General features: G+C 40.4%; 3 protein-coding genes and 1 non-coding gene across 10 annotated transcripts in view; all 4 read left to right on the top strand.

The window, feature by feature from the left end:
- The first annotated feature begins 1890 nt into the window (after positions 1-1890).
- Positions 1891-12305, top strand: LOC128609944 (uncharacterized). The gene is made up of 7 exons (XM_053628884.1): positions 1891-2371; positions 8566-8693; positions 9062-9221; positions 9413-9512; positions 9698-9782; positions 9937-10051; positions 10318-12305. Exons 1-6 carry the CDS (start codon positions 2290-2292, stop codon positions 10030-10032), a joined length of 651 nt encoding a protein of 216 aa, XP_053484859.1. The 5' UTR covers positions 1891-2289; the 3' UTR covers positions 10033-10051; positions 10318-12305.
- A 778-nt stretch (positions 12306-13083) lies between these two features.
- On the top strand, positions 13084-13157 carry trnar-ucu (transfer RNA arginine (anticodon UCU)). Its single transcript has one exon. It is a non-coding gene; the product is annotated as a tRNA-Arg (tRNA).
- A 456-nt stretch (positions 13158-13613) lies between these two features.
- LOC128610696 (basic proline-rich protein-like) lies at positions 13614-16466 on the top strand. The gene is made up of 2 exons (XM_053630113.1): positions 13614-13621; positions 14864-16466. The coding sequence occupies exons 1-2, from the start codon at positions 13614-13616 to the stop codon at positions 16464-16466; spliced, it is 1611 nt and encodes a 536-aa protein (XP_053486088.1).
- A 539-nt stretch (positions 16467-17005) lies between these two features.
- Positions 17006-24031, top strand: part of kirrel1a (kirre like nephrin family adhesion molecule 1a) — a 29406-nt gene continuing 22380 nt past the window's right edge. The window contains exons 1-3 of one of the 7 annotated variants that reach the window (XM_053628877.1): positions 19494-21735; positions 21829-21938; positions 22043-22147. In XM_053628877.1, the coding sequence (XP_053484852.1) occupies position 22147 (1 nt within the window). In that variant the 5' untranslated portion in view covers positions 19494-21735; positions 21829-21938; positions 22043-22146. Of the gene's footprint in view, positions 17425-19493; positions 21736-21814; positions 21939-21967; positions 22148-24031 lie in introns of those variants that run through there. The other 6 variants (XM_053628876.1, XM_053628880.1, XM_053628882.1 and 3 more) reach the window with 6 other exon arrangements.

Below are 24031 nucleotides of genomic sequence, written 5' to 3'. Positions count from 1 at the left end.
GCCACCAAACCAAGTAAAAAATTTTAATCACTGTTTGATTTACAGTGTGAAAACAGTATGTCTAATATTATTTAGACATAATACAGTACATGCCTAATAGTACATAGTACAATACTGAGGCAGTATAGCGCAGTATAGACATTGATGTAGCCTTTAGTGTTCCTGAAAGAGCTTGACGATTTGCCTATTAGTCATTTTTTTTCTTAGGAAGCACCAACACATGTGACACACCTAAAAACTGAGAACAGTAGAGCATTTATAATAATCGAAGGGTGAATTACTCATAGTTACTGTATAAAGTATATTTGCATAAAATGTGGCGATTACATGAGAGATTAGAGAGCTTTATTTATGAGTAGTCAGTAGAACAAAATAGCATTCTCCATTCTAATAGGACTTAGTGCAAAGTTACAGAAAGTGACAACAATGAAACACCAACATGTATTGACAAATAGTACAAAACACTAAATACAGTGCTGTGAAAAGTATGATTTCTTCGGTTTTTGTGTACATCTCATACTAACTAGTTTTAGCTCTTCAAACAAAATACAACAAAAAACAAAGGCAACCTGAGCAAAAAAGTCCACAATCATCTCCTTTTTCCTGTTAATATTAAAAGCTGGTCAATATGATTCTAATATTAATATTGTAATCAATGATGTCACAATACACTTTTTTCCTTTTTATAAATTACAAACTCTACATACAGATTTGATAAAGTTTTCTAATATCTGAATCTTTTAAATTTGTAAATTTTTTAAATGTATTTTTTTCAGTGTTCATTTATTTTGTGTGCACTTTAGTCAGGAAGTCCTAATGTTATGTGCATTAAATGTTTTAATGAAGAATTGTCCTAAGCAGGGGAATAAGGAAGACTGGGAAATAAAGCACATTACATGGGTCTATGCTCCAAAATCTAATGGAAAGCCTTCCCAGAAGAGTGAATGTTTTTATAACAGCAAAGGGCGACTAAATCTGGAATGTGGTGTTCAAAAAGCATATATGGGTGTGATGGTCAGGTGTGATGGTCAAGAAAATGGTCATTTCCACTTGCTTTCAAATAAGTATTCAGGAAGTCATGTTGCAAGCCATAGTATGTAGACAAAAAAAACCTACCAGTTCCACTTCCTGGTTTCATTATATGGGAAAAAAATAGTGACTGTGTAACAGGCACAAAAAACAAACAAACAAATAGTTGCAATTCTAGAAATGCAAAAAGCAAAAGTATGCTACTATACCCATATGGACAATGTGAGTCTCTAAACTCTAAAGGATGGATGGATGGATGGATGGATGGATAGATAGATAGACAGACAGACAGACAGACTGACTGACTGACTGACTGACTATAAGTCCAAAGGAGTGTACACATCTGACCATCAAATGCATACTGTATGTGGGCCTTCCCCAAAGTGTTGCAACAAAGTTGGAAGCAAACAATTGTCTAGGATGACGATGTATGGTGTAGCATTACAATTTCCCTTCACTGGAACTAATAGACCCAAACATGCTCCAGCATGACAATGCTCCTGTGCAGAAAGCGAGCTCCATGAAGCCCTGACCTCAACCCTACTGAACACCTTCGGGATGAACAGGAACACCGACTGCACCCCAGACCTCCTCGCCTCACATCAGTGCCTGACCTCCCTAAAGCTCTTGAGGCAGAATGAACACAAATCCCCACAGCCATGTTCCAAAATCTAGTGGAAAGCCTTCCCAGAAAAGTGAACGTTAGGGAGGGAGGACTAAATTGCAATAGGATGTTCAAAAAAGCACGTATTTGTGCTAAGACATAGGATGATTGTTTTAGTTTGTTTATTTATTTCCTTCCACACCATCCAGTGTTCTCTGACTTGTATTGGCTATTTACACACTCGCACACGCGCGCATGCACCTTGGGGCAAGTTAGAAGACTATCTAATTAAATAATGGAATTATTACAGATTAAATGCATTTTAGATACACCATATACAGGTTAAACACTTGGGAGAATACACAGACTTCCTTCTTATGAAACTGAACACCAATTCCGAAATGTTTCTCCAGTGAATAAGCTCCTTTACTCCTCCCATGCAGATGATTTGTACTGTAACGCTTTCACTTTGAACACGTCCTGGAAACGCGTCGGTCTCCTTTCCAACTGTGGACTCGTCTGAATAATACAGAGTATAATAGACATGCATCGTTACTAAAAAAAACCTCGGGAAAGTTTCGGGTTTATCGAAGAATTAGAATATTTTTAAGTGCGTAACTAGTATTAAGTAGCCTATCAAGAACAGAAACGCGACCATGTTGTGTGGATACCGGAATGGCGACTTAATATGCTTAATGTGTTTCTCCGTCATGTTCGCTGGAGTTCCCACCGAACCAGGTAAACATTTTTAACAAGTAAACTTCTTTAACAAGTTATTTGCCCTGAACTTTATTTGGTGTTTCAGCTCACATGACAGCTTCTTTCCCTGGAAGTGTCCGAGAGAAAGAGTGTGTTAGAAGCCAAGGGAGTTGCTATCATCTTGTTTTGCTTTTTAACCAAAAAACCTAATGACACCCCGGAAAATGAAAAACAAACGCTCTAATATCACAAAAATAGTATAAGAGCCTGAAGTGAGGAGAATCGTTCTTTATTAAAACGAAGAAGCTGTGAAAGAGTGACAGGAACTTGTTTTCCTCAGTGGTGTGAATTAGGACACCCAAATGCTATTTAGACATACTATTTAGTACAGTACTGAGTCAGAATAGTTCAGTAGTGTAGACTAAGATACCCTGGAGTGTTCCTGAAAGCGCGTGACGTCAGTGATTTTCCTGTTATAATTTTTTTCTTAGGAAGTTCTGACGCATATGACACATAAAAGCTGAGAGTAGTGGAGCATTTATAATAAACGCAGAGTGAATTCAGGAACATGGGGACATTGGGTAAATTGGGATAGTTTAACTAAACAGCATTTATTTTTGGCCTGATAATTGAAACTGATAACTTTATGTTACTAACCCTTACAGTGGAACTGCTTGATAGATATAACACTAAATTATTGTGATATCATATTGTGTGTCATCAGCAAACATAAAGTTGACCCAAAACATCTATTGGTAGGAAAAATGACATGATTTGCCCATTTGTTAAATAAGATTATATAATTGTCATGATTATATTTATATTTACGGCATTTTGGCAGACGCCCTTTTCGAGAGCGACTTACATTTATCTCATTTATACAACTGAGCAGTTGAGGGTTAAGGCCCTTGCTCAAGGGCCCAACAGTGGTAGTTTGGCAATGCTGAGGCTTGAACTCCTAGTATATTTAACATATTTATAATACATATACACATCAGATGTGCTAATGGATCTAAAATAAGCATAACGTTAGTTTGAATCGTAGTGTTGGGTCCGAGCCCACCTTTGTGAAGTTCGACTCGAGACCAAATCCTTAACCAATTGAGTCCAAAAGGGGCCGAGTTGGACTCAAGTCCGAGTCCTTAATGGCTGAATCCGAGTCGAGTTCGGCCGAATCCAGAAAGTAATTAAATTTGAAAAAGATTTGAAATTGCAATTGTAAACTCAACACTGAGCAGTTAAAGTTATATTTTAACCTTAAAAAACCAATGGCAACATAAATATAATTTTAAAAAATATCACTATTACATCTTGCCATTTAATATTTTTATTTCATGTCATCAGCACCTCATCTAGTTTCCTATCAAAAAATGGTTTCAAAGAAAACAAGGGATATAGAGGTATATGCAGAACTTTTATTATATTACAAGTGTATGAAAATACAAATTAACCTGTTTTGTTATTGTATCCCACTATATCGTGTCCTCCAGGGTTTCAATTATTTGATGCCTCTCCCCTACAGTTATATAGGCTGAGAGAGAGAGAGAGAGAGAGAGAGAGAGAGAGAGAATACAGAGTAGAGTTACATTTAGGGATGTCACGATACCAAAAATCTAGTAGTCAGTACTGATACCACCAAAAGTACACGATACTCGATACCAAAGTCGATACAACGGTGTGGTATAAAAATAAAATAAATTTTTTTTAATTAAGATCTCTCCTGGAGGACATCCTCCTCTGGCTGATACTGGCAAAAAGAGAGAGAGTGAGAGAGAGATTTTAGTTATCAGACACTGTCTGACAATGAGTGAAGGCTACAGTGGAGGTGCGGCACTCCTAATCGCGCGTGCGCGCGCGCGCACACACACACACACACCCCGACGCACGCGTGCGCGCGCACACACACACACACACCTTATACTCTGAATGCAACCATTAGTTTAAATTCACTGATATAGTGGCAGGCCAAAACGATTTATTAAAAGCATGAACATTTGTATAATTATTAGTGACAGTAGGCTACATTTAGCTGACAGGACACAGGCTGAATGGCGATGCATGGTGGCCCATTAGGAGGTAGTTTATAACATTGCAATGTGTTAGCATCGTTAGCAAATAACTGGCTATCGCAAACATTACATGGAGCATAACGTTAGCTGGTTTCAAGGCCACAATGCCAGCTGCCTCAAACAAACTTAATATAGGACCGTCTTTCAGGTGCTTCGCCAAATTCCAGGTGTTTCCTCGCTTTGTTTGAAATGAATGATAGCATCGGTTACACACCGGCTTCACAGCTTCAATAATATGTTTGTTGTCATCCGCCTTGAATGCAAAGTATTTCCATATTCCATACCATATTTCCTCTCAACGAGTCGCGGTGGAGCTAAACTTCTGTAGTTTTTCTCGTGTGCTTGTTGTTGTTGTTGTTGTTCTTCACCACTTGTGGACCGACTAAAACACTTGCTTGTATTTGCTGCCCCCATCAGGTCCGAAAGAATTGCAACCTTGGTACCTCCATTAGAACCGGTTCCAACGTTACTCCAGAAAAACAAGTACCGTCACGTTTTAAGAATGTTGGTACTGACTTGGTACCGAAGTATCGGTTCTCATGACATCCCTAGTTACATTTAGCAGCATGTCATAACAACAAGCTTCATGCTTTATTATATGCGATGAAATCAGTCTCAAAATTATTAACAAAGGCATGCACAATTATCCATGAACTTGATAAATGTTGCAAATGCATTTCACTATCCACAAAAAATGCCTTACAATTTGAGTCTGCGAAATTCAGAATTAAAAGAATGTGCAGCAGTTTGTACAAATAGAGACATATTTGACACATTTAAAATAGACAAATGTTCTATTTTGTATTAATGCATTATAATTCATGCATGCAACAAGTAGGATGTGCATTTGTGGATCAGGTGCACACGTGCATTCATTGACGTCTTTTCTGAGTTCATCCCGTTCGATTCATTTGGATTTTCAGACTTTCTTTTCGTGATTTGACTTGCACAATCCACACACGAATGTGTGTGGATTGTGCAGCCACACCCCTATTGACTCCATAAATAGTGGTGTGGCTGGCCAAAATGGCTGCCACGTAGATCCTAATTGTAGGAGGAGCCAACCTTGCAGAGAAACGTTCCTGTAAGAACTCCAGCTTTTTTCCTAGCATTTAACATGTTCTCTACAACCTAAGTTGAGACACTGGAATCTATGAGCTGGTACCCCTCAGGGGTCAGACTCACAATCTCCATAGTTCCGGCCGAGGGTGATAAATCAACCCTCTGGCTTGAGACAATAGATCCCTGTGAATGGGAATCTCCCAGGGAGTGCCATCCAGCAGAGATGTTATCTCTGAGAACCATGTTTGAGCTGGCCAATAAGGCCAAACTGTAATACCGAATAAATGTGTAGACCACCCTGCTGCAGCACACAAATTCTCTAAGGGTACCCCTTAGATAAAGCCTTCACTGGACACAGTAGGTGCAATCTTTTGCATTCTGGTGTAAGGGCAGGGCAGCAGACGTAGACACTTAGGAGTAATCCGGCCTAGGATATAGGGAGGCCTTGGCTAATCCAGGGGCAATGTCAAGGCAGGAAGGAACAACAGAGATGTCAGGGCCAGCCAAAAGGCCTACCTTTAGGGTCAGAAGCTTCTCTGAAGCTGACTCTAAAGGCTCAAATGGGGTGCCTGAGAGACCTTCCTGGACCACAGAAGTTCCCAGGAAGGTATGCGTGGTCTGCAGATGGGACTCAGCTGTCTGACGCCACACATAAACCTCGAAGTTAGAGGATGTTGCCCCATAGAGGCTTCATCAATAGCAGTGTGGCTTGTTGAATTGGTGACCACATAGACCCTAATTGTAGAAGGAGCCAACGCCACTGAGAAACATTCCTGTAAGAACTCCAGGGCTGTAGCTATTGCACAGTTTATTGGGTCTCACACGTGTTCCTCACACCACGATAAAAAAGTTGCCAGTTGAGTGCCTAAAATTTTCTTGTGGTTGGTGTTCTAGTGTGGTCTCTACAACCGCAGTTGAGAGGCCAAAATCTATGAGCTGGTGCCCCTCAGGGGCCAGAATCACAGTTTCCACAGTTCCGGCCGAGGGTGATAAATCCACCCTCTGGCTTGAGACAATAGATCCCTGCGAATGGGAATCTCCCAGAGGGTGCTGTCCAGCAGAGATGATATCTCAGAGAACCAAATTTGAGCAGGCCAATTCGGTGCTACTAGCAGCAGACATAGCACAATCTTGGTGAACTCTTGCTAGAGCCTGTGGGAGTAGAGCGATCGGGGGGAAATTCGTACAGACGTGACCTCGGCCACATGTGCACCATGGTGTCCAGCCCTGAGCATTTTTTTGGTGAGGGAGGAGTGAGGGCAAACCACAGCAGGCAGCGTTTTGTCTCCTCGGAGGTGAACATGTCCTCCTCTGCTCGGCCACCACCATATGGACTCACCCACTTGTGGATGGAGCCTCCAATCCCTGGGCCTCAGCCCCTGCCTCGACGGGATGCCTGCCCCAACATTCTGGTTGCCTGGAATGTACATTGCACTCACTGACAAAAGTTCCTTTCCACCAGAGAAGAATTAGTTGAGCCTGCCTGAAGAGGGGACGTGAACGTAATCCTCCCTGGTGTTTGATATATGAGATCACCGCTGTATTGTCTAACACATGGTGACCTCTCAACTGAGGGGAAGAATTTCAGTGCTAGGAGTACAATCTACACTTCTATATGCCATACTACATGAGGGCCTCCACTTGAGCCACCACTGCCATCTTGCTGTGCCTACTCATACTGCATACTACTGAGCATGCAGAAATTTTTGCTTAGCTCTCTTTGTTCATCTAATTTTAGAGTTTGATGTCTCTGTTTTGTGGTGCAGTGGGTTATAGCGCAGTAATGTTGCTGTCTCACACCTCTAAAGTTCCGTCTAGTTTCCTGGGTTCTTCGGTTTCCTCCCACTCTCCCAAAACATGCAGATAGGTTGATTGTCTACAATTGCCTCTAGGTGTGAATGAGATTCCAGATACACATCTCAAATGACCAAACATGGTAAACATGGGTTTCCCAATAACTATGAAGCTTACTGAATAGTGAATGACTTAAAAAAGGTTGTATGTTCCTAATTTCTCCATCTGGGGATTCATATAGTATTGTCTTATCTTATCTTATGTTCAGTATGAGCCTGTTTTGTGAGCGTTTCCCAAAAGCCTTCTTTATCAGAGATTTACAGATTTACAGAGTTGTAAGTAGTTATTTGTTGAATTGCAAGGTACAAAAAAAGGCTTGGTAAAGTCAGAGTAGGCACTGCTGAACATTTACTTCACAAATTCAGTGTGAGTGAATGTTCCTTTTTAAGGTGTGAGTAATGGGTAACAAGTGTGCATGATAAGAACTCTGGACTCTATGAATGTGATGGTGGTGTGTTGAGCTGGGGATTGTAGTGTGTCATGCCCATGTTTGTACTGAAGGCCACAGTATGGTCTGGGAATTGGAGTTCAAGGACAGAGTTGACCTGACACACACACAGTCACCCAAGCTGAGGTTCAAACCTCAAATGCTGGAAATGCAACGTGGCCACACTACCCACTGTGCCACCATGCCACAGATAAGCTAATGAACAAATGTCTTTAGAACAATATGTGACAGGAATTTCCAGGAAAGAGTGAGGACGGTGAGCTTGAAGGAAATGACTCAGAGGATAAATGGGTACCGGATACTCTTTTGAATCATAGTCAGATCTTTTGTTAAGCTGCTCTTTGAGTATTCTTTGTAACAAAATGGAATGTTTTTGCAGTAAATCATTTTTTATGTGATTTCCCTTTATTTATATTTCATGTGATTTCATGTGATTTAATACCATAATTGCATGCCATTCCACAAAAATATATTTATATCTAAATTAAATGTAATATCTAAATGAAAAAGAAAGTTTTTTAATCATTATTCAGGGACTTTAAGTGTCATAATAAAAAATCAAATAATGTGGGGGCTCAAAATAAAAACATTGTGCAGTACAGGGTTAAGCAGTTGAATAATAGGGTTATGGATCACACTCCCTTTATATAACTGTGAGGATTTTTCTATAGATATTAGCAGCCTCTGCCTTTTTTTAGTTGCAGATGTTTTTGCAGATCTATCTCTCATCTTTATCCTAATATATCCAATTTTCTGTTTTTTTTTTATTATTATTGTTTCTTTTTCAATAATTTTTGCAGTGAGAAGACTACCACCCACATTTGAAATCATTGAGAAAGGAAATTATCTCATTTTTAATGCAAGCGCCCCTGAGTCAACTGCGTCTCATTGCTGGAAATATGTGTTTCAGTACAGAAAATGCAGTGAGGTGAGAATTTTCCTATATGCATTCTGACATTACCTGATGTGTTTTATATATATATGCATCATTTTTGCACTGTAGCGTTCCATTTTAATTTAATTAATTAATTTATTTTAAATATATAAGGAGACTTATTACTGGTGGCATCACAATGCCCAACTACATAATGTTTGGAATATGCAGCTAATTATTTTTATTCCTTATATTCTCATGAAAATGAATTTAGATAAAATTATAAACAATATACCAGATTTATCAATATAAATTTGATCACAAGAAGTGAACGTGTTGCCCAAACATACAGTATAGTCTGTATTTTAAAATTTTTTAAAAAATATTTCACTAGAAATCGTATTCTGTGTATATTTAAATAGGAACAGATCACTGTGAATGTAACTGAAGAAGACGAATGGAGCGTCAAGGTGCAATATGATGCTGCCTGCAAGTACACTGTTCAAGTGCAGGCAAAATATGACACAACATATTGTGGGGAAGTCGAACGTGACAGTGACATAAGCGAACCTGTGTATTTTGGTAAATGACACCCTTATTCACTTTTATACCTCTCAAAACACCAAGTCACTACAATTTAACTTGTATTACAATTACCAGATATTAATGACTCTATTACTGTGAATATTTATCCAAAATATGTACATACCTATTTTAGACTTTATAAGTTTTGCTACAAATTAAGAACCCCCAACCCTTTTTTTTTTTTGTAGGTCAGAATGGTGATCCAAATTTGCCATCTAAGGTGGCTATGATTGCCATCCCTGTAATTCTGTGCTTTTGTGTTATCATTGCTATAGTGCTGTTTAGGAGGTAATGATCATTGTTCATACTCCATCTATTTACTTTTTAAATTAAAATGTTTATCTTATCAATTTTCAGAAGTTTCCAGAGGTCTAAATAAAATTAAAAATCTTACGTTCCAGCATGCAGTGTTTGTTTGCAAGCCCATGACTAGTGTTAATGCATAAAAATAAAAAGCTTATCCTTCTCCACAGACACAAGGACAAGTTTCTCCCCAAAGTTCCCACTCCATCACATTTCTTCAAGGATATGTTTGACAGTAACAAAGAAATGACAAAGGTGATCTGCTGTAATTGCACTTTTTTGAGACAGATAATCATCATAGCACCATTGCACGGATTATGGTTTTCATAAGAGTTACTATTTTCTTTTTTTCTTTTAAAAAGTGTAAAATACATATTTTATGAACATCTTTGTCCCTCCATTTCCACAGAGGCTAAATGTAGGAGAACTCTATGTGCCTAATGAAGAGGTGGTGGAAGAGCTCCATGTGGAGCCAAAGACTTCACACCTACATCACGGATTGTAATCAGTAAAACAACATAAAGGTTAGTGCAAACATTTGCGTTCCCTTAGGATAATTTATAGAAAGACATTTTGTGAAGTTTTTGAAGATGTTCTTTGTTAATTACAAGTAATAAAAAACTGTAAAATAGTATAAGATATAATTTGTGGAATAAATATTAATTATAAAGGATATACTAGATTTGTATTCCCATTGAAAATAAAGCTGAAAGAATTTGAGCTTATTGAGTGGAGCTATAGTTTGATTTTGTTCATTGTAAAATTGTAGTCTGTGTATATGTGTACTTAGGATCAACATGTTCCAGATGACGCTTGGCACAGGAGGAAAACCATGCAGCTTTGCAAATACACTGTTACCCTAGCTGTAACCCAAGTACAGCCAAAATATACTGTCTAATGTGAGAATTCTTGACATATGAGTTCCAGATCCACTGCCTTATTCAAATCAGGTCTAGGAGAGGGTCATGAGAGAAGCACCTTTTAAGGTATTTTTCTGTTGATTTTGTGTTGTTTTTGGATTGATGTCTTCTTGCAGAAAGCACCTACCTTTCATATTTAACCCCTGTATACATATCATTAATACATATCATTCTGATGTGAAAAAAAATTGACAGCAAACCAGAATTTTTCTTTCTATTGTTGTTTTGCTGTTGGGTGTTAGAATGGGAAAAGTGTTCATAAACATACCCGTTTTTACTTCATTCTATTGAATCAGACACCTTTTAAATCAACAGAGGATGGTTGAGATGTGGTTGTGGCTAAATGTGGCTAAATAGCTAGGTTTAAGTAAGCAGTTACCTATATGTTCAGCTAGCTAAATTTGTTCTGTAACAATTCGGTTTTACATCTGGAACATGTCCACAGATAACAAAATTATAAGCATCAAGAGCCTTATATGCCTTTCAGGGAGGGAGTGGGATTGATTCTCAGCCCGGCAATGTCCTCTGAGCAGCCCAAGAATGTGGCCCCTTTATGCAGCCCACACATTCACTTGGGATGTCCACAATGCCAAATACACAGTTTAAACTCTATTGATGATTTATTTTGAAAGATATTGGACAGTCAGCACTAACTACAACACAAATTAAATAAGTATGTACAAAGAAAAAAGGCTTAGTAATAGGCCTAAAATAAATATAAATAAACTTATAATAGTTTAAATAGTAAACTATGAATAAACTGGTCTAATGCATGTCAAGTTAAAATAGAAAACATACATAAACGTAAAGAGCAGACTTTCTGAACATAGGCCATTTTAATAATTTTGTGATTAGGCTGTACTATAACAACTTTGACACTATCAAATCAGTCATTTATAAATATCCCAGCAATAATAAAATTCCTTGACGTTAACTGAACTGAAAGTAGCTTGAAAATTAAGGAAAGGTGAGCTACCTAGAAACTGTAGCTTGTCAAGCTGTAAGCTTCTCATCATTTAAAGCAGTAGAGCATCTACTGTAACTTTTCTCTGTAGATAATTTGCATTTATATTATTTCCATTGTGATGTAAATAATAGAAATCATTTTTATATTCTTTCGCTAACGCTTTTCTCCTCTTTAATCTGGCTTTTTCCGTTCCATCTTTTCGTTTTTGCTGTCCATAGCTGCCTGCAGCCTACGCTGCAACAAGTAGTTCTAAGTTATAATGCCAACATTACATTTATTGCATCACCAACCCGTGGCCCACCAGGAATTGTCCTGGTTCTCCCAATTTGCCACTCCGGCACTGATGCCTTCAATTTCTCTCTAGTATGAACGCTCCGAGTTTCTTTGAGATATATCTGGTCATTATAGGCTAGACTACCACTTAGGATAATTTATCCACTGACAGGACACCAAGTCATAAGGATCTTCTAGAGTTACACCATTTGAAAGTGTTTGTTTAGCTGAATAGCACTTTCTGTCTAGTGGTAATCCATAATAAGTAGATAACATTTTAGCTAGTGTCAATCTGATTCCGAAATAAATCCTAAATAAATTCTTGATAGATTCTTCAGTCAGATTATAACCAAATAGCATCAGGTTACTTGGGCCACTCAGATTTTGTAACCAGTATGTTGACACATCTCTTTTTCTTTACATGTATTTTTGTTATTTATTGTGTTTTTATAGATGAATTGCAAAGCAGATGTACATTTTCCTTTTTTCTATCATATGTTCTGTGCAAACCCATGCTAAAATTTGTACTCCACTGCAGTATGAGTGCCACTTAAGAATATAGAGTAACATGTTTGTTGCTGTGTTCAACATATCTAAATAAAATATAATTTATTTCAATTTTGAGGATTTTACTATTATTACTATCAGTACATATTATCTTCACATCCACTACCATAATCCTAATAATCATAATCATCAAATAAAATCTATGAGTACATTTATTTGACTGCATTTTACCAATATTTCCATTAAGAGGGCTTGGAGTCTGTGGCTATATCCAAAACTACTGTACACACTACTACATTAAATATTAGAGAGTAGTAAGTGGAACTATACGATTACTAATAGAAGAGTTTATCCTAATGCTCTGCTTCTGCACGTGACTCACCTTCTGCTGGTGTGGATGGTCCCATATGGATATTCTAGAGATTTACTTACCCAAAATTCTCGCTCTTAATTTAATTTATAATTTTAGTACTGTAGATTTCTACCTAAGAACTTCAGCTGTAATCATAAAGACTGAACATCTATTCAGCACATTTAGTGCTGTTTGCCTTTTACACATGTATGCTGTAATGGTGTACAATCTCACAACCTCTGACTTGCTCGTAAAGGATTAAACAAATAAAATGTAATAGAATAGTATAAAGTTAAGGTAAATTCGCCACCCATGCGTGGGACATTACAGATACAGAGTAGCACATGAAGCGTGTACAGGTTTAGAAAATTCCAGACCGCTTGAGCACAGAGCAGTCTGGTGCAGCTGCAGCGCCCTCTGCTGGCCACAATGGCCTAACGCGCCTCCAATGCGGTCCTGATGCTGCAGGATGCTGATGGAAGAGACAGAGGGTGTTGTGTGTATCTAAAGCGGGTCTGCTGTCGTTTTACCGGCTTCGTCTCTGTGGCGCAATGGAATAGCGCGCTGGACTTCTAATCCAGAGGCTCCGGGTTCGAGTCCCGGCAGAGATGTAGTAGCACAGACGCTATGATTGGGAGTGGCTTTCTTTTGGTCATCATCATCATCACATGATGATGAAACGGAATCAGCATCAGCTTAGATGGTGTAGGCTGAATCTTTCATGAAGCAGATGAGAACAACACGATCTGGGTTACTTGAAGTGATAAACTTATCTGTTAATGTGGGAATGACCTGAGTCGTATCCACTGAACAGGTCAAAATATTTCTCAATAATTACTCTGTGTAGGGATACACTATCAAGAAAAAAAAAAAGGTACTACATGTATTAGAAAATATAATATAAAGGTATACCTCTCATTGTCACTCGGGTGGTATCCTCAAGGGTACTCATTATGAACATTTAGTATGTATCTTTTACCTAGAAACGTGCATGTGGTGTATCTTTTAAGCTTTATTCCGTAAACTAATTAAGATCCATTTATGAAGCTGACCGTAAATCATTCTCTATGTCCAGGTGAAAGAAACATATTAAAGGTGCAAATTAGGACTGTATTTCTGTGCATCAGGATCATCATCATCATCAACAATAACAACAAAAACAACAACAACAATAATAATAAGAATAAGAAGAATATGTTCACACATATTTCAATTCAATTCAACAAGCTTTATTGGTATGACCATATATATTTGTACAATATCAGTGGTGTGCCCAGACCTCTGCTGGGGCAGGGGCGGAAGGACAAAATAGGCATTTAAAAACTAATAAATTAAAATTAAAAAAAAATTATTACTTTAATGTACATAACCAAATGCATTTTTTACAGTATTTTAGTACGTGTATGAAATAAATCACCTGTATTTATAGCAGTACTTGTCTGTCTGTTGTGTTTTTAAACATTTGAATGACTTCCTCATTGTTAATTGGAATGTCACACTCAATTGAGAGTAGCGGTAGGTCAGAGAGCCTCTCTTCATTACATAGACTTCAGAGTCTGGATTTCACAATTTTTAACTTTGAAAATGACTGTTCAACTGTAGATATGGAGGCAGATCATGCAGCATATATTTTTAGAAGTTGAAAAAGAGAAGGGAAAACAGTCTCAATCTCAGTGACTTTTAGGCATTTGAGCATTTCCTGGACATTCCTTTGGGGCATGAGTAGGATGCATGAAATACTAAGTTCTGTGAAGACCTGGGAGATGATAATATTACTAAATATTTAGCCTATATTATTTTACCAACCAAAACAGTGAGAATCAAGAAGGTAATCATCTTGAATTCATGTTCAGTTATGTTGATGTTGTAAATTTTATGTTTGTATTATATGGATGAACGTGCTAGCTATCATAAGATCAAAGATATGAATGCTTGACACGTTAGAGAGTTGGACTTGGACTTAGATTTCATTTCGCTTAGATGTATTTCCCCAAAATTTACCATAAAACCTAAAAGCATTAAAAAAGTGTAATTAAATAAATAACTAATACTCACTGGTAACTAATACTTAAATAAGCACATGAGGTCATGCTAAACTATGCTACAGTCATTGAATGCTTTTGGATAAAAACAAATTAAATGTCTTTGTCAGAAATGCGGCAGCAATCGAGTTACACTTTTATCATAATGAATTAAAAACAACTTGCATGCTGCCGCATTCGCCACGTTTACAATAGCATGTAGTATACATGGAAATGTTCGGCTCTTGAAGTAATTTGATACTCTTGAAGTAATACCGCTCCACCTCCGCCTACAGTTCACCTCCACCTAATACTCCACTTCTGCCTACTGCTCCACCTCTGCCTAATGCTCCACCTCCACCTACCGCTCCATCTACATCTAATGCTCCACCTCCACCTACCGCTACACCTCTGCCTAATGCTCCACCTCCACCTACTGCTCCACCTCCGTCTAATGCTCCACCTCCACCTACCGCTCCACCTCCGTCTAATGCTCCACCTCCGCCCACCGCTCCACCTCTGCCTAATGCTCCACCTCCACCTACCGCTCCATCTACATCTAATGCTCCACCTCCACCTACCGCTACACCTCTACCTAATGCTCCACCTCCACCTACCGCTACACCTCCGTCTAATGCTCCACCTCCGCCTAATGCTCCACCTCCACTTACCGCTCCACCTCCATCTAATGCTCCACCTCCGCCTACCGCTCCACCTCCACCTAATGCTCCACCTCCGCCTACAGTTCCACCTCCACCTAATACTCCACTTCTGCCTACTGCTCCACCTCCACCTACCGCTCCAACTACATCTAATGCTCCACCTCCGCCTACCGCTCCACCTCCGCCTAATGCTCCACCTCCGCCTACCGCTCCACCTCCGCCTAATGCTCCACCTCCGCCTACTGCTCCACCTCTGCCTAATGCTCCACCTCCGCCTACAGTTCCACCTCCACCTAGTACTTCACTTCTGCCTACTGCTCCACCTCTGCCTAATGCTCCACCTCCACCTACCGCTCCACCTACATCTAATGATCCACCTCCACCTACCGCTCCACCTCCGTCTAATGCTCCACCTCCGGCTAATGCTCCACCTCCATCTAATGCTCCACCTCCAGCTAATGCTCCACCTCCGCCTACAGTTCCACCTCCACCTAATACTCCACTTCTGCCTACTGCTCCACCTCTGCCTAATGCTCCACCTCCACCTACCGCTCCAACTACATCTAATGCTCCACCTCCACCTACCGCTCCACCTACATCTAATGCTTCACCTCCGCCTACCGCTCCACCTCCGCCTACCGCTCCACCTCCGCCTAATGATCCACCTCCACCTACCGCTACACCTCCGTCTAATGCTCCACCTCCGCCTACCGCTCCACCTGCGCCTAATGCTCCACCTCCGTCTACTGTTCCACCTCCACCTAATACTCCACTTCTGCCTACTGCTCCACCTCCGCCTACCGCTCCACCTGCGCCTAATGCTCCACCTCCGTCTACTGTTCCACCTCCACCTAATACTCCACTTCTGCCTACTGCTCCACCTCTGCCTAATGCTCCACCTCCACCTACCGCTCCAACTACATCTAATGCTCCACCTCCACCTACCGCTCCACCTACATCTAATGCTTCACCTCCGCCTACCGCTCCACCTCCGCCTACCGCTCCACCTCCGCCTAATGATCCACCTCCACCTACCGCTACACCTCCGTCTAATGCTCCACCTCCGCCTACCGCTCCACCTGCGCCTAATGCTCCACCTCCGTCTACTGCTCCACCTCCGTCTAATGCTCCACCTCCGCCTACCGCTCCACCTCCGTCTAATGCTCCACCTCTGGCTACCATCTTTGGGTGGGTTACTCACTATCCCTCAGATACTTACTGTCCTGCTAAAACGTAGCTCTCCTTCATTTTTCCTAACAGAATGGGCTGTTTGTCTGTTTTATTTATTAAGACTATTTCTGTTTAAATCTGGACTCTGCAATACTGAAACATGTCTAAACATTTTCACTATATTGCTCTGATGTGTTCGGTGTACGTTTTTCCACCAGAGGACGCAATGCAATTACTTATCCAGAGGAACTGCTCCCAGTCTTAGGGAGACAAACTATTAAAGCGCTAGTGTCCATTTGTGAGTGCATGTCTTCTAGTAGCCTATATAATAAATCCTTAGTGGCAAGTTTGTGAGCTTCAAAAACATTTCTTCAATATAACCTATACATCACTAGTTTATGTGGCTGGTCTGTTCGAAATCGGGCGACATCTGACTACTTTCCACAGTGAATAAATAATCTGGGTGTCAAACAGCATCCATACTGAATAGGTTTAGTATTGCGATTTTTTTAGTATGCACGCCAAGAGATGCGCGAGGCGATTCTGAGCAGCGCGCGCAATTATTCCACCAGAAAGTAGCCTGTTTTCGTTCAGGTCCGCTGGGAGACTGGGATTGTCGCCGTGGATAGAGAGGGAGGTAGGGAGGTATAGAGGGAGGACGGGGTAAAAGAAACGAAAAGACGAAAGAGGAGGGGGCACCGCTTCTGACGCCAGTGATACAGAGAGAGAGAGAGAGAGATGCGAGGAATGTGGCGCTAATGAGAAAACGGAGCGCAACGCAGGAGCAGCAAGAAGGGGGGAAAAGAAGGAAACGAATAGTTTGACGAGGAGAAAGATAGAGAAAGACCGACACTCAGCAAACACGCATGGAAAGGATTGCTATTAAGCGTTATTGGCAGAGCCGTGCGGGGATTTTCTGACGCTCCTCATGCGGAGATTTGAGCTTGCGGATTCGTCTCGGCTCGGTTGAACCATGCAGGGGCTTCTGCAGCTTCTCCTGAGTCTGGCGCTCACTTCTCACACGGGTAAGAGCCTGAACTTCATCACCGACACGGCTTCATTTATCTTTATCAGCAAGACATTCTTTTTTAGTGTGCGGATGCTTCAAGTGGAAGAGGTACAAGTTGCAGTGTGAAACATCCTGACCCGCTTTTCGTTTGAACAGGTCTGCCCTTCTAGTAAATGCTGTCCGTGTATACTACACAGCTATAAGACACATGATGACCTTTAGTGTGCAGTGTTTGAATTAACTGTAATGAGGCGAGGTGCAGGATGAGGCAATGATGGGGTTGCTTTTCCCCTCAGATGATGCTTTCATCACAAGCATACTAATTGAGTGTGAGGTTTAATGTGTGTGCGCGCACCCGCGCGCGCGTGTGTCAGTCACGTGCGTGATGTCATTGCCCTGCAGTTAAATTAGCCTACCTTGGTTTAGGCTACCTGGCTGGTGGGGGAGGGGAGGGGAGGGGGTTGATGGATAAGACAACACGTTGGCATGACCCAGATTGTAACTTTTAAACCCAAAGGCAAGATAGGGTTCTTCCCCCTCCCCAAACCACAACCCTTCAAACGAGTTGCTAGGCTCGAATGTAAAACCATGACCTGTTCAAGCACATCTTCAACCACATATTACAGTACTAAATACGGATATGGCTGCGTAATGTTTTGACATACTATTTAGTACGGTACTATGTCTCGTCTTTGCGGAGACGCATTCAGCCCATTGGATGAATCCCAAGCACCTCCCTACGCCCTACATAACTCCACTACCTAGTGTACTGTTTGTCCAGAGGACTGATGTGGGCTCCAGTCTACTTTAGTGGGGAGAGAGAGAGAGAGAGAGAGAGAGAGAGAGAGAGAGAGAGAGCAGGTACAACAGGGCCCTCCATCATAGGTGAGGGGCGTGATTTAGCTAGTCCCAGTGAGGTATTGCAGATGATGTAATCCATTCTTCTAAGTAAAATCAGGTCAAATCCTCTTAAAAGCTCAGGATCGAGCCCACCAGAAACTAATCAATAAAGCTTTACCTACTATTCATTCAGAAACAATTTCCTCTGCATTACTTCCAGTAAGAGAGATGCTCAAGAATACATATTCCCTGTTTTTTCCCCCACTTCACAACAATAGAACTTTATATGATTAAAGGGCTGGAGATTATCACGTAACCATTCCACAACCATAAAGCATAATGATAATACAGTAAGCATTCATCTCTTTTTACGGCTGCTTCGTATGGGTATAATATTCTCTTTTGTCCTAAGACACAACATTCATTTATTCATTCATCTTCAGTAAGAGCTTTATCCTAGGCAGTGTTTCAGGAACATGGGGAACGAGGCAGGAATACGCCCTGGATGGGATGCCATCACAGGGCACCATGCACACACACACACACACACACACACACACACACATTCACACACTCATTCAGAACTAGGGGCAGTTTAGCACAGTCCAGATTCTGGCACGTTTTTGGGAGGTGGGAGTAAACCAGTTAACCCAGAGTTAACCCAGTTAACACATGAATACAAGGAGAACATGTGAAACTCCATACAGATAATAACTCAGGATTGATCTCTGTTATTTGGAATCAAATTCAGATCATCCATGCAAACATTTGAACATTATGAAATAACCATATCTCAGCCCTATAGAAATTCCATTAACAGGTAAACTTTCCCACGAATCCTGTATCTGTATTATTACTATAATTATTCATAATTACACTTGACAGATATGACAGATATGATTGTGCCTGTCACCACTCGGAAAGATGCAAAATCAGTTCCCATAGTGCAAAAATAAACTGGCACTTACAAACTGTTATAAATTGTCATTTTATGTTTGTCTGGGTGTAATCATGTTGGTGTAATTTCTATTCCTGGAGTCTTTCTTGCCATCATGTTGAATATTGCAGTAGCCAGTTCTACATGGTTAGTGTTCACCTCTATGGGAACTAAGAATTTGTATAACAATAGACTCTGTGGTAGCACTTGGATATTATGTGTCTTACAGAGTATTTCACAAAGGGACTGTTATATTTGTTTGTAGAACTTGCTCCTAGTTTTATTTCATGTGGTGTAATCCTACACAGCTGCTCATGAAAATAAATCACACTCATTCCAGTCTCTGGACACTATTTTTTGAGGCACTGTGTCATCTGTCCATCCCACCTTTCCCGAGCTTAAACCTTGGCCAAGTCCTTGCCCTTCATGATTGCCAGATCAATTCTCAACTTGTCTGTCTCACAGATTTTGGTGATAAATATGGACGTATTGAATGACTAACTCGTCTTATTTTGTCCTTCCTCTTTTTGGACAATTAACAAAGATGTCAAAATATAGCTTTATATATATCTATGTATATCTATGTATATCTATGTATATCTATGATGTTTACATTTATGTAGGATTATGGGTAAAGCCGTGTTTTTGTCTCTCTCTTACCAGCACTATGAGGGTGCTGCTCACCCTGAAGTTAGTAGTTTAGTCATTTGCAATAAATCCTCATTGATGCACTGCCACCAGCAGTGAGTGGGTGTGCCCATGCATGTGTGTTTGTCTGCATATAAAGGTACAGCTCTAAGAAAAGGGGCCCTGGAGACAGGTGGGCTAAGTCGAGAGGTCGATTTGACAAAGATGAGTTTTTTTCGGGGGTAGCTGGGGGATGGGAATGAAAAGAGTGACTGTGGGAGCATGTGAAGGAGAGGAGGGGAGTGGTTTAGGCCATAGGAGGAGAAAGGCATTATTACTCATGCCTGACTGCTCTCACATGGGGGATGGTTTTGCCCCCTTTCTCTGTGTCTCTCGATCTTCTCTTTTGCAATGAATGTCATGGGGAGAAAAGTTCAAAGGCTAGGCTTGAGTGAGAATCTTTGAACCCCTTCCCCCTTTTTCAGACATGTTCTTTTTCAGCCATGGAAATCGGTTTGAACTTTTTTGACATGCCATGGCCACTTCATACAAACCGCTGGTCCTTCATTCAGGTCGCCATCAGCCTTTGTCTGTCTTTTTCTTTCTCTTTGATTACGTTTTTTAATCTCTATTTCTGTTGCCTCTTCTACTCATTTGCTTTTTCCAGAAAGAGTTGGGAAAGAGAAGTCTTGTTCTGGCGCCCTGTCTGCTTTTCATTCTTGCTCTCTTCCTCACTTGCTCGGTCTGCTCATTTTTCCCTTCTCTCTCTTTCCATCCCCCAGTTCGTTTTTCCCCTTCCTTGTCTCTAATAAGTTCCAGATGTGTTTCTTGCATTCCTTTAGTCAGAGCTGAGGGGGAGGGGTCACTGAAGAGGAGACGGAGAGGAGAGAAGCATGGAGGGCGAGGGGTAAGAGCGAGCGGGAGAGAGATGCATTAAAAGAGAGCAGCACTTAATGAAGAGACACTGTTCTGCTGACACTTTGCTGAGAGTCTCCTCTGTCATGTGTGTGCATACACGTATCTGTGTGTGCATGTATGTCTGTTAGATTTTTTTTTATTTTTGGACTCCTCTCCCATTGGTAGCCCCCTACCCCCACCGCAATGGAATGTGGCTGATGATGGTGATGTCATTTCTCATTCTCTGAACTTTTCAAGTCGGGGAGGGCTGCTAGACCAAACTGTCCAATCAGCTAGCCTGCAGGGGCAGAAAAAGTTGCGCAGTCCTGGAGCCAGCTAGCCAGCCAACAATAAAGGCATTGTAACTGCACATCCAATGAGGTCGCCGTGAGCCAAAATATCATGCAGTTAGATGGCTGACCAATCAACCACTAATGGAACATTGTGCATTGTACTGATTTTAAGATCTCAGTTGCAAACTGTAGAGATGCCTGGAGACACTAAGTTGTCTGGCTCAATGAGACTTTAATGACTTTCAGCTTGTTATTCATGGTCAAGAAACTTAGTCACCACAGTTACTCATGTATTTATGCAGAGGTGAATTCCACAAATGTGTGTAGGGGATTTCTTTCTTTAAAAAGATTATTGTTTTTTCTTTTGTACAAATTCACAGTTTTGTGTCTTTACTTCATTTGGTATGAGGGATGTTTGTCCATACATATACACATGTGCACACACATACACTCAGGCAATCTTTGCTTCTTGATATTTATTTGGAGCGCGTGCTGTTTAGTGCTCTGGGCGGATATCTGTAAGTTATTATCTAATACTTTATGTCTCGGTCCATTTGGCGTTGGCCGTTTAGTTTTCCCATGCTGACCCTTGAGGTTGCCATGACCACACTGTGTGTATATTGTGTCAAGGTTTCTGCAGTGGCCATGGCAACAACAGCCTCTGCAGTGGCTCACGTGAATAAGCGACATTAAAATCGACGAGGAGAGAGAGTGCGAAGCGGAGAGGAACACGGTAACGGCGAAGAGCAAAAAAATGGGGAACGAGGGGAAATTGCCGGAAAATAATTTTCATTCCCTCCCGTTTCAAATAGTTCTGTTTCTATAGCAACGGCTGGGCTGCGTGGATAGAGGGACAAAGAAAGAGAAGCAAGGGACGAAGAGAAAGAAGGATCGAGAGAGAACGGGGACGAGAGAAGAGAGTGCGTGTATGTGATGGTAATACAGGGAGGAAAGGGGGAATGAGAATGTGAGGTAGAGATGAAATGGTGAAAGGACATAGGAATTGAGGTCTATTTTTCCTTTTTCTCTGGGATGGGAAGGTGTATAGAGGGATGGAAAAAGTGAGAGAGAAAGTCATAGAGGAAAAGCAATGGCCAAAGCTGCAGACAAAAGGAGATAACTGGAGGAAAATTGTTGCAGAGAGAGTAAGAAAAAATATATGCATTTCTTTCTAGCAACCGGTTCGAGTGGAGAGGTTTAGTGTCCCGTTATCTTGGTCAAAGATTATAATCTCTCTAAAGGTTGCACTTTTTTGTAACAAAATGCAGTAATACAGTTGGTTTGTTGGGGGAAAATAAACGAGCGAGTGAGGTGACCTATGATGTCAGACTACTGGAAGCGCAGAGCTGAAAAAAAGGAAAATGAGATAGAAGGTGCTAATGAGTGAAGGTGTAGAGAGACGCAAATAATCATGATGGGGTGCATAAAAAAAAAAGAGAGCGGTACACTTCTCCTCACATGCACCCTCAAAAAAAACTTTTTCCGTACTTTTTCACCTACGTCAGCTGTTGCTATGGTGATGGAACACTGCAAACGGTGCAAAAACTCACTATTGGCTGGTGACGAGCAAGAGAGAGAGGGATAGATGATAGAAGGGATAATTATGAAGGTATTGTCTAAATGGTTATTCGGTGTTATTAGTGTGCAGTCATTAAAGATAAGGTATCAAACAGAAACAAAAGGATGACGGGCTATAAATGTTTAAACAGAATACAACAGCTATGATTGCGGCGCTATAGTCAGCCTACAGTGTTTAGGTACAGTATGAATGTAAAGCAGTAGAGTTTGTCCTCATTGTAATACGTAGAATCTTGAGCAGAGCAGGTGACGTATACATTGAGCAGACACTCCTTTGTTGTCTGAGAGTGGATAGTGTAAGTCACACAGCTGTCTAATCTTGAGCACTGGCCAGAAAGGGCAATTGAGGAATTAGCACACTCCTTCATTAGTCAGTGTAACAACAGGGCTGCAGCAGTCATTTGCATTCATTTATTTTAGTGCCTGGTTTATCCAGTGAAGTCCATTTCATTAGATGTTCACATTGTCTGTTGTTAAGACTGCGGATGGATTGTGTATTACGTGTAACGAAGATGTAAAGAAGTGATTTCTGCAGAACTGTTTCTTCACATTACAGCTGTACAAGTGCGCCATTATTGTTCCCCCAAACAAAATCACATTTTCTCGGATTAGTTTTATTTTAAAGCATTAAACGAAGAACTGTGCCCTTTTCCGATGATAGGCGGCTCCGAGTCAATTTTATCTCCTCCCCTGGTAGGGGCTATTTTTGGATGACATCATCGCTTTTGCTCTTTGTGCCATTCTGATGCATATTCATAAACCAGCAGATTAGTGGAAAGAGGTCTAAAGAAATGTACTCAAGTAAAAGCACTTTTACAACGAATTGAATAAAGAGGAAACAAAATGATACCCTTGAGACACAATATTCCAAATTATACTTCACTGTGCAACAGTCTTAAATTTAAAAAAAATATCAGTTCTGTCTTACATGCTTATTTGATGCCTACTATATTAATGTAAGTAGAAAAAGATACGATTTCTACTGTGTCAGTAGAAAAAAACATCCAAATGTTATTATTTTTCTTTAAGTTCAGTATTACAGAGATATTTTTTGTATATTGTTAATATAATAATAGACCACTTTTATGATTAAAACATCATCAAGGCTGCCTGGGATTTTACCTAAAGATAAAGAAGGACTGTAACTCTCCAGGGTTTCCTTAGGAAACTGCACAACAGTGTACCTCAGAGATTATTAAAGTGTACCTAAGTGAAATTATGAATTGATTTAATCTTTTATTAGCTATTTTGATGTGTACAGCACAATATAGTCATTTCATTTCATTATTTCTGAAGGCATCCTGGTTTTACAGAATTTCTCTAGATGTACTTAGGTGTTAATAATGCACAGTAGTGTAAATAAAGCCATTGTAGCAGGTATTAAACAAAGATGTGTTAATATGCATTGTGAGATTCCAGTGAATTATTACTGTACCACAGTTTAAGCTTAA

The sequence above is a fragment of the Ictalurus furcatus genome, chromosome 7 (genome assembly GCF_023375685.1).
Source record: "Ictalurus furcatus strain D&B chromosome 7, Billie_1.0, whole genome shotgun sequence".
In the NCBI taxonomy this organism is placed as follows: domain Eukaryota; kingdom Metazoa; phylum Chordata; class Actinopteri; order Siluriformes; family Ictaluridae; genus Ictalurus; species Ictalurus furcatus.
The sequence above is the reverse complement of the archived record's forward strand: the minus strand, read 5'-3'. Positions and strand labels throughout refer to the sequence as shown.

Bases quoted from the DNA above. Each gene is read 5' to 3' on its own strand.
- LOC128609944 (XM_053628884.1), top strand. From the start codon at position 2,290: ATGTTGTGTGGATACCGGAATGGCGACTTAATATGCTTAATGTGTTTC. The intron at 2,372-8,565 runs GTAAACATTTTT...TAATTTTTGCAG, and splicing joins TGGAGTTCCCACCGAACCAG to TGAGAAGACTACCACCCACA. The intron at 9,513-9,697 runs GTAATGATCATT...CCTTCTCCACAG, and splicing joins GCTATAGTGCTGTTTAGGAG to ACACAAGGACAAGTTTCTCC.